We start from the raw sequence: 10,834 nt of genomic DNA on the forward strand, positions 1-10,834 counted from the left end.
TTTATCAGTATCCCAATTTAATAGTATTCCAAATTAAGATAGCAGTAATATATGGAACAGTTAGAATTTCTCCTAGATGAAAGCATGTTATGAGTACATAATAAAAGCTTACTTAGATCTCAGGGCCATTTTAAAGGAATTACGGATTTTCAGGAGGAGATGCTCCCATATCCACACCAAATTAAAAAAAAAAAAAAAGTCCCAGCAAAGCCTTTTCAAAAACTTTACAGGAAAATAAAGCCTGACTAGAAATAACTAGAAAATGTTATTGCAACATGGTACAGAAAAACCCAGGAAATAATCAGTATTCTTGGAAGTGAGAGAATCTACATTTTAAGTGCAAACCATAAGTACTGATGGACAAAACATACTTACCTTTTGTGCAATGGCTGAGAACTTTAGCACATTGAGTGTTTCATCATATGCTGAAGCACATTGGCTTATGTTTACTATCATGTGTACCTTCCCCTTTCCACTGAAGAATCCTTGAAGGAAATGAGTCAACTTACTTTCTCGAAAGGGTACATGCTGCTGCAACCTTTAAAGATGAAAGAATAGATGACCACAAGTTTAATAGTTTCCAGTCAGTGAGGGAGCTATCCAGTCTGAAGATTTAAAAATATTTATAAAAGCAGTAGTCTTAAAATAATTAAACTTGCTTTGGATTAGATATAGCTGTTTGTGAGGAGAAAACCAAGAGCATGTTAAACATTTAGCATAGGGTAGGTCCATACCCTCATTGGACAAGTTTAAAGATAATTCTGGTAGATCATACCAGAATGATTATAGACTTTAAAAGTCTATACATCCTTCCTAGCAGCTTTGAAATGTTGTAGGCAATGCATAAACCCCACAACCAATATGCAATTTGTAAAAGGACTTACTTAGACTGTTGACAGTTCTTGAGTGCGTTAATACATTTGCCTAGAGTAAGGAGAGAGGTGTTGATATTTCCACTCTCTTTCAATCTGTCACCCTCATTGCGGGTCTTGGTACATCTTTCAGAACCAGCAAGATCACACATTGACAATCTGAAAGCAGATATGGAAAATTAAGTTTGTCTTAGAAAACAAATTGTTCACTTCTAAAACCAAACACTTTTCTTAAAGGAAATATTTTTTAATCTGCATAAGCATGGAGCATTCCATCCTTTTCAATGTTGCTTCCCCAATCATGGGATCAATGTTGGAAAGGACTTTCAAGATCATGAAGTCCAACCATCAGCCCTACAGCACTGTACCTCCTAACTCATCTCCTGAAGTGCCACATCTACCCATTTTAGAATATCCCCAGGAATGGTGACTCCCCACCTCCCTGGAAACCTATTCCAATGCTTTACCACTCTTTTGGTGAATAAATTTTTCCAGATATCTAGTCTGAACCCTCCCTGGGGCAGCTTGAACTCATTTCCTCTTGTGCTATTGCTAATCACTAGGGAGAAGAGGCGAGCACCTGCCTCACTACAACCTCCTTTCAGGGAGCTGTAGAGAGCAATGAGGCCTCTTAAATTCCTCCAGGCTGAACAGCCCCAACTCCTTCAGCCTCTCAAAACCTGTTCTACAGACCCCTAATCAGCCTACTTGCCTACAACCCTCACAGCACCTCAATGTCCTTCATATACTGTTGCACCCAAAACTGCAGATAGTACTTGTGGTGCATCCTCACCAGTGCTAAGTACAGTGGTAAGATCACCTCCCTGGTCCCATATTCAGCAGGCTGTCAATCAACACCCCCAGTGTCCTCTCTCCTGGGCAGCTCTCCAGCCACTCCTCCCCATGCCTGTGGCTCTGCTGGGGGTTTTGGCCTTGGCCCATTGATCAGGCCTGTCTAGATCCCTCTGCAGAGCCTCCTGACCCTCAGGCAGATGGACACTTTCACCCAGCTTAGTGTCATCTGAAAGCTTACTGAGGGTACACTCTGTTCCCTCATCCAAATCAGAAATAAAGATGTTAAACAGGAGCAGCCCCAGCACTGAGCCCTGGGGGACACCACTCCTCACCAGCCATCAGCTGGATTTAACTCCATTTAACAAATTTGGACCCGCACATCCAACCAGCTTTTTATCCAAGGAAATCAAATTTGACACTACTTCCCGACAAACTCTCTTGAGATGGTACAAATTTTTCATCTTCCTGGTAAGGACTCACATAAGTTGAGGAGCATAGAAGGCTAGTAGAACCTTGTGCTGAGCAGATGGAACAGGATAGAAATCAGCACTGCAGCCTGATGGCTTGAAGGAGAGGACTAAGCACTGTATGAGAGCAGGAAGTGGGGAAACCACCATAAATGCATGAGGCTCTACCAGGGAGCACTGGCTGTATAGCTCAGTACCAGTGCAGAAATATGGAAGATAACTGACAACTTCATCACAAAAGAAGAGGAGGACTCTCCTCTGAACTTACTCATTGACTTGGGTCACTTGAGGTGCTCCTGAATCTTCAATTTTTATTAATTTAACTGTGAATATGCTGTGACTAAAAGGAGAAGTTTAAGTTAGCAGAGACATGATAAAGTAGACAGACACCTTAAGGGTAGTTTTAGCTTCCACATCTTTTCAAAAGGTTGTTGAATCTGTCAACATATCTAAGCATATAGCAAAGAAATATTTATGTACTACTTATTTTGCTTTTTTCTTCAGACATTTAGACGGACTACAGCTAGCTGCTTTTGCTTGAAGGAGTTTATTAGATAAAACACTGTTTTCTACATGCTCATCTTACTAAAGGATCGAATCCTTTTGGCTTAAAGTATTGGGTCACATATCTGCTAAAGGACACACAAACTGAAGGCTAGATGTCGAGCTCTTGTTGAAGTCTCTCCACCTCCTAAAAGCCACAAACCCTGTTTTACCTTTCTCCTTCCTCCCACACATCATTCTATGCCCCATATTATTTAAAATATTTCTCACCTTCTGCTGGAGCAAGTATTTAGTTTTGTGCTTGCAATACTCTGGTGTTTCAACCCCAGCTTGAGAAGTTTTAAAGCTTCCTTAGAATCAGAAACCTGAAGCCATTGCAGATCTTTAGGAAAAAACAAACACGATAATAATTTTCAAAATGTTGTTTCCAAAAAATAGAAAGGGGACAATGTATACCAAGAATAATACATTCACTTGAGACTTACATTTTACTAAGTCTGCTGCAGATAAATTATATTCATCATCTTATATCAGTATGTTACATCATTTCTTCCAATCAGCACACTAAAGTATTTTCTATCTAAATTAAGTGAGAAACCTTAGCCTGAGCACAGAAAAGCCAGAAGGTACAGCCTTATTTGAACATGAAAGCCTTATTTTCATATTCATCAAGGCAGAATTCCACCTGGACATTTGGTTTAGGCCACAATTTTCAAGGGAAAAAATCCAAACATCTGGATCACTTCCAGGACCATCAACTTAAGTGAAAGCTTTCAATCAGGGATTTCATCTTCAATAGGATGACAGTATGTCCTCCTGGTATATGCTAGAGTAAATACAACCTTACTAATGGAATTTAGAACATTAACATTATGGCCTCTGTTAAAGTAGAGGTCACCACAGCTGTACTAGGAAAAATACTGGCTGCAACCAAGAAAAACAAGAAAATCATTAACTTCTTTTCCTCAATAGCATCAGGATAGCTGTACACTTCCAAGCTTTTGTACAAAGATTATGCTGAAGCACAGATCAAAGCATATTATATCCTACTTCACATTTGCTATTCTTAGAAGAAATTGAGTTGTTGCCTTTTTTGGTTTAGGGTGGTTTTGGGTTTTTTTTTTTTGTACAATTTGTACAAATTTGGCAAATGAAAGCTAAAAACAGCAGGTCAAATGCCTACAAAAAAGCCTTTTACCTACAGTTGGTGTCTTGATAGTCCAAAGAACCTGTAACAAATCAATCAGGTTTCAAACCCTATTTTTTTCCCAGCCAGCAGCAACCACATAACTGTTATTTTAAGTTCTGTTAACACCCTGCTCCCCAACCCAAAGCAAATTACATTGCAGGTTTAACTGAGTGTACTGTAATATGTAGTCAGAATGAATCTTCCCACATATTCTCCAAAGCCTGTTTCTCTGCAAAAAATGCCAGAAAACAAAAACCAAACCACTGCTGACACCATTATAACTAAAAACATTTGGAGGCTAAGAAAATGGAAAAACAAACCACTAATAAGTTTTTGTTTTCAATACTTCTCCCATTTAAAAAAATATCAAGACTGCAGAGTACATGTAGGCTTTGAAGAGCTGCAGTCAAGAATAAAGGAAATGCTACTTAAGATATACTGTATGTACATATACATACACATACATATACACACACACACACACACACACATATGTACATATATATTCATATATATATATACACACACAGATATGTAGGTTGTTGCCTTTCCCAGTCAAGGCAGTCATTTGTGACATTTGCCACAGTGAACATAGCTGGGAGTTTCCTAATCTAGAAAGAAATCTATTACAGAAAGATTGACTTTTCAAATTACACATTGACAACTTGCAACATATTCTAACCTTTTACATAAGAAAATCCCTTGATGTCTTGAGCAAGGCGTAGTGGTTTTCTTTTCTTATCATTTGATATAGGAACAAGTAGGTCATAAAAACATTCATTGTAGATCTCAAAAAATGAAACCCAAACAGAAAACTTTGTGCTGTTTTTCACAGTTGTGCTAGATTGTTCCGAGGGTTTTAAGATTTCTTCTACACCTGCCAAGTACAGAATATTAGAAGTCAATAAATAAAGTGAATTTAATTTTAAAAATTAGTCAGTGAAAACTAATATTGCAGCAGCCTTTTAAAAATTACTATTTCAGACAAAAATAAATTTAAAAATTCCCCTCCTTAAGTATCTGAAAGTTACATGTTTACCCATACATATTTTTCAAGACATATTTTCAAGACTGTAATCCACCACTTTTCCATTTGCAAATTTTCCCAAACACAGTGTTTGATTACAATTATTCAAGTCTCTTCAATATATTTAGAGGACAAAATTAAACTGAACGGTACTCTACAGCCTGACTTCAAAGCAAATCTAGTATTTAGGTAGATTTTACAGGATAGAATTAGGTCTATCCAATTGCATACATACTTTATGTAGTTTCATCTTATTTAATGTCTGATAGCTATTCTTCTAGCTATTTTTTCCTTGTTTTCTCCCCAGATAGCTTGCTTCTATCCAATTCACAGTCATATAAATGTGCTGATTAGACACCATTACCATAGGTCAGTAGTTAGTTATTGACCTTAGGAAAGCTGCTTTGACAGGTTTAATTGCTAATCTTTAATATAAAACATACCCTTATAATGAAGGGGTGCTTTGTTGTTAGTGCTATTTTGGTGGTCTGCCTACAAAAGAGAACAGAAACTTTAAAACACATTGACAGAGTATCATCAGAACATTTTTCTAACAGCTCTATTGTCCTACTAGATAGGAATACAGCATAGTTGCATTAAGAAACAAAGTTCCCTGGCTAGACATCATACCTAGTTCAATGCACCTGTAAACTCCTGTTGAAAGGGTTGTTCTTACCTTAATACTCATTCCTGATACTCCCCTTACACCCTATTACACTATATAATATTTCAACTTGCTGAGCCAGATTAAAACTAGTCATAGAAAAATAAAGAGGTGGGACCCCCCCCAGAAACAGACTGATTTAACAGGATCATTTGCAGGAGTCCAGCTGCAGTTTAGACACTGCAAGACTGTCTAGATTCACCTGGTTAATAGCCATTTTTTACTACTGGTATTTTGCTAACTCAGAACTCCATGTCTTACAGCTTACTAAGTCAACCCTTATACAGAGGTAAGTGTAGAACCCTCATTTGTTTAGGAAACTAAGTGAGCAACTTCGCACTTTGCGGCTGTAGAAAACCCTAACCAAAATAACCCCTTTCTAGTTCCAATTCCTAGTATATGCTCAGGTTAATGGAATATAAAAAAACCCAAAAATTTCAAAACTAAAACCACCAAGATATGTATGTTTAAGCAAAACACAAATCTCCATAACTGTAATTGCACTAAACAGCATTAGAATGCCAGGCAACTCATAAAACAAGTATATTTCTGGACAGCTCAGTAGTGATCTGTTTAAGAATTAAGTCCATCAGAAAAGCATTTTAACCTTTAGAAGTCCCCTGGCTCTATACCTCGACTGTTTCAAAAGCTTTTTCTTCCATTGAGGATATTTGCCAAACTAGAATTAAAACCAAAATCAAAATACCCTTAAAGACACTAAATTATTTATAGGAACAGAACTACCTTTGTTCTTGCACACAGAGACACTTTGCATTTAGTCATTACTAGTCACCAGTAACCCCAGAGGATTATCAGGTACTTAAGCTACAGAAAAAAAGACTTAGCATTTGCATTCTATCAAATACTGTGCCACAAGACAGAAATCCTCAGAAAACAGGGTTCATCAGCTCTACTGCTCACTTTACTGTTAATCTGAGCATGTCTGACAGCAAATGGTCACATTCATGCTTAAAAACAACCCAGTATTGCCCTTTTCAATGGGAAGATGCTATGGAACGATGTGTTTTCATCACTATAGAAAGAAATGCTCCTCTACCTCTTTTATTAGACGAAGTATTGAATTTTTAATAGCAGTTTCTTCTCTCACTTGGTCTTTAGTCAGTTTTATATAATCTCTACATCGATAGGGTTTGAGATCCATTGCCTTGTACAGTTTTCCTTGAATACTTTTAAACAACATATCCATAGTTCTTGGCAGAATACCAACGTCGTCTTCTGTCCCTGTAAGCAACATAAAACAGATTCTAAATTATTACTGTGAGCCAGGTATACAGATAAATAAAGACAGAAAGATAGGGAATTGTAATCTCAAAGCATAGATGAGGAATCTGGCAGCACAAAGTTGGTGTGGGTTTATTTGCATTATTGAGGTAACAGAAGTGTCATTAGAGCATTTTGAAACTTGTCTTTTGGCAACAGCTGATTCTCAGCCTCTTACTAAGGATTCTGCATAATTCTGCCTAAGCTTAGCTTTAAGGAAAAAAGCAAACCAAACAACTACAACCAGCTATAGAGACTTGTAGATTTTCCAATTGCAGTTCACAGGATGCCTCAAGCAATCTTGAGATACAACTGGATGACTGATCACTCAGCTGCAGTCCTGTATTAATTCCACAGACCCTAAAAAAAAGTTCTAGTAACCTTGTGAAGACTAACTGATAATAACAGAAATAATGCATGAAGAGAAAATGTCCCTTAGGATATTATTGATAAGCTCAGAAACTTGAGACAAGACAAAGACTTGAAAGTTGTCAAATATGTTTCAAAATGTATGTTCTCTGCATACAACTAAAACAAACTTCAAATCACTTACTGTTTGAAGACTGTGCATGACCTTTATAATAATTAAGAGCCCAAAATGCTTGCCTGGTGTAGCGATTTACATCTGATGCAGATCAGGGTGTGAAGTGTGTTTTGTTAACTCCCCCCTCCCCTTCCTGACATCCTAGGTACTTGGAAGTAGAAAGTCACACACACCTTGTTGTAATGATTACAACCTTCCAAAGGAAAATAACTATATATTTACATAAACTCTGGCAGCAACTGTTGTTAGTTTGGTGACATTTGTTATGGAAGGAGACTTTCAAAGGCTACTTAGTAAAATTCAAGCAAAGCTGTTACATAGGCCCTACATTTTAAATAAATAAAGTTGAAACATTTCTGCCAGAGGTATTCCTCACTTTAAAAAAAGAAATTTGATTCAAGAACAACACATTTCTATTTGTACCTTGGAATGTGTAGGTTTTTCCAGCATTTGTAACACCATATGTAAAAATAAGACGATTGTATCCATCTAAGAAATCTTGCACTGGCTGCTTCATGGTACTTTCAAAGAATTCTTCTTGAGTTGTTTCAGGTCTAAATACCTAATCATAAACAAAGAAGTTTCTTGGTAAAGCAATCGGAGGCTTTCACAGAATCTTTTTTAAATCTATATGTTTACAATCTTAAAGATTATTACCACTAAAAAAAAAAAAAATAAAATCTAGTTTTTAGTGTGTTAAATAATACAAGTTAAATAATTTTCCCAGAAATAATTTAAACTTCAAAAAACAGTTAACTTACTCGTGAAAAACTGAATTTCTGTATCATCTGTCCAGCAGTTTTTTCACTTAGTCGACTCAAAGAGTTTTTGGGAGGCTTCAGTATGATGCTTCTTGAGTCTTCAACTAAAATGCAGCCCTATTAAAAAGAAGCATAAACAATGCAGTCATGAAAAAAGCATAAAGAGTTAGATCACAGGAAAAAAACCCACAAATTATTTTAAAACTAAATAAATGTCACACCTGTGATTCATTTTCTCTTTCCGATGATGTACGAGGCTTAATACGCAAGAAAACTTCTATGTGTCCTTTGTACTCCAAACTGTTCCTCTTAAATTTAAAAAAAAAAAACAAAACCCAAAAAAATTAAGGAAGTTAGAAAGTTTACTAGATTCTTTGATATCTAACATGTTAAGACAGTTATATTTTCACCAGGGTATTCTGAATAGTTTTTTGGTGACATAGGAAGCAAGCATAATTTACTACATGAGACTTAAAGCTGCTTAGGCCCCTGCAGTTCAGTGTGATAAGTTAATCAGTTCACAATCTTTAAGCACATATATATACACTACATTCAGGCCAACAAGAGACCAAAAATGTTTTGTGAGTTTAATTCTATGACCAAGCTGCTCTGAACTGGCAATTAGCCTCATTCACAGAGAACTAGTGCACACAATAACATATCAAAGCGTTGCCATACAACTTCAAATTATATCTTCTCAAAATTAAAAACATAATAAAGGTGCTTTCCACCTTCTCTGCAAAGAATTCCAATTATCCTTACTGATGGAAAGACTAAGCTTATGAAAAAAAAAAAATCTAACCAATGCAAATATTAAGAATTCTTACCTGGCTTGTGTCTGAAATTGAAGAAACCAATGAAAAATCATCAGAGAGATCTGCTTTAAGATCTTCCACACTTGCTGGTCGTGGTCTTTGAGGCAGCTCAATACTACAAATATAGGATGGTCTGAGAAGTTTCTCATCATCCGAAATCGGTTCCATCCTGCAAGATAAAATTGTTTTTTGTTCTCTCACTGCATAAGGTAGAGCTTCCAAAATCTAAGAAGATTTCTTAGGAATTTCTTACAAATGTGACTTGGCAGCCTGTGTTACAGATTAAGTTTAAAGTAACTCATTGGGCAACTACTCAGACTATGGCAGGCAGTGCTCTAGCAATTAGGCACCTACCACATGGCCTCCTAAAGTTAGGAGGCTTTAGATCCCAGGATTCAATGGTCTTCTAGGACTACTTTCCTGTGTCTATGCTACAGGGATGCAGATACACTGTCTCTCTAGTACTAATGGACAACACACTGCTCATTTAAACAATGAACAAAACAGGGCTAGTTCAAAGCCCCTTCATTCAGAAGACTGTTTCCTGTTACACTGACAATATTTTTGTTCCCACCAGCGTAAACCCTCAAACATGTGGGCACTTCAGTGTCAGAACACTTAACAGCTCAGCCTTCCTATGTAGTCTGTCAAGGGAAGATACAGAACTTCATTAAGCTAAACAAATAAAGCTGCAAATGAGGGAAAGCTATACATGAACTAAGCAACAATGGTTACTCTGTTTCTTCTAATCTGACCTATTTATTTTTGTCAGGCAACTATATGAAAACAAAGTAAAACTTGGCCTGAAATATTGTCATATCTTGAACAAACACTTGAGTTGATAAGCTACTGCAGGAAGAAAACATACCTGTGCAGTCACTATCCAGAAGTCTTATTCATCAGACACACAAAGTCACACTTCCAAACTCTTACCAGGTCTTGAAAGGAAACATATTTGTTAGATAACTGACATTTTAGTTGCTTTAAATAAAAGCTTATTTAAAAGTGTGATTTGTCAAGATTATGCTCTTCTTCTGTGCCTTTTTACGTAAGAGGAAAAAGACAAACACTAGGTTGTGTACTTAAAGCTGGAACTGAAAGTATTCATATGAACCCAACACTCAGACCAGTAATGTTCAACCACTGGCAAACCCATGATGCAGACTGTCCCTCTCCCTACGCGTTCTGTTACGCTGTAGATACTCCGGTGTAAACAGGTATATTGCCTGGAAGCAGCCATTAAAAAGTATCTGCATACTGGGATACATTATCGTAACTCTGCTTTTCATGACAATACAGTTCTGAGCTGCAGATGCCCTTAGGGGATCCATAGGGCACAGGAATGTGCGTTCACGGCTGCATGGCTGTGCCGGAACCACAGCCCTGCTGGGCCAGGCCTTATCCGCGACTTGCACGCCCCACAGTGGTACCGAAAAACTTTCACACACAGCCCATTCGTCAGGCTGCAGCAACCGCTGCCCGCCTCTCCCGCCTCAGCCTCCTCAAGCCAAAGCCCAGCAGCCCCGCACTGACTTACCTGAGGGCCTACGCGGCGCTGGGTGAGCGACGGCAAAGGCAGCGCCCGCCGACGAAGAAGGCAGCGCCCGCCGACGAAGAAGGCAGCGCCCGCCGACGAAGAAGGCAGCGCCCGCCGACGAAGAAACCAAAGGCAGCAGCGCCCGCCGACGAAGAAACCAAAGGCAGCAGCGCCCCGCGACGAAGAAGCCAAAGGCAGCAGCTCTGCGCTCCGCTCCGATCCGCTCCGCTCAACTGCTCAGGCGAGCAACGCCGCGAACGGCTGCGACCCAACCGGCCAGGCCGCGGCTTCTTTTCAAATCCAACCAATGGCGTTGCACGGCGCCGCGCGACCTTCTGGGAGAGCGAGCGTTGCTGCGGCGAAAGGCTCGACGGGAAG

General features: G+C 38.5%; 1 protein-coding gene across 1 annotated transcript in view; it reads right to left on the reverse strand.

The window, feature by feature from the left end:
* KIF20B (kinesin family member 20B) overlaps window positions 1-10,538 on the reverse strand; it is a 35,009-nt gene extending 24,471 nt beyond the window's left edge. Inside the window, exons 1-13 of the mRNA XM_071748737.1 lie at window positions 10,457-10,538; window positions 9,788-9,857; window positions 8,932-9,088; window positions 8,326-8,412; window positions 8,105-8,221; window positions 7,767-7,905; window positions 6,576-6,760; window positions 5,298-5,346; window positions 4,510-4,704; window positions 2,909-3,020; window positions 2,403-2,474; window positions 885-1,031; window positions 376-538 (exon numbers count right to left, since the gene is read on the reverse strand). Of these exons, the coding sequence (XP_071604838.1) occupies window positions 376-538; window positions 885-1,031; window positions 2,403-2,474; window positions 2,909-3,020; window positions 4,510-4,704; window positions 5,298-5,346; window positions 6,576-6,760; window positions 7,767-7,905; window positions 8,105-8,221; window positions 8,326-8,412; window positions 8,932-9,087 (1,422 nt within the window). The 5' untranslated portion in view covers window position 9,088; window positions 9,788-9,857; window positions 10,457-10,538. The remainder of the gene's footprint in view (window positions 1-375; window positions 539-884; window positions 1,032-2,402; window positions 2,475-2,908; window positions 3,021-4,509; window positions 4,705-5,297; window positions 5,347-6,575; window positions 6,761-7,766; window positions 7,906-8,104; window positions 8,222-8,325; window positions 8,413-8,931; window positions 9,089-9,787; window positions 9,858-10,456) is intronic.
* Between the last annotated feature and the right edge of the window lie 296 nt (window positions 10,539-10,834).

This window comes from Heliangelus exortis, chromosome 7 (genome assembly GCF_036169615.1).
Source record: "Heliangelus exortis chromosome 7, bHelExo1.hap1, whole genome shotgun sequence".
NCBI lineage: Eukaryota > Metazoa > Chordata > Aves > Apodiformes > Trochilidae > Heliangelus > Heliangelus exortis.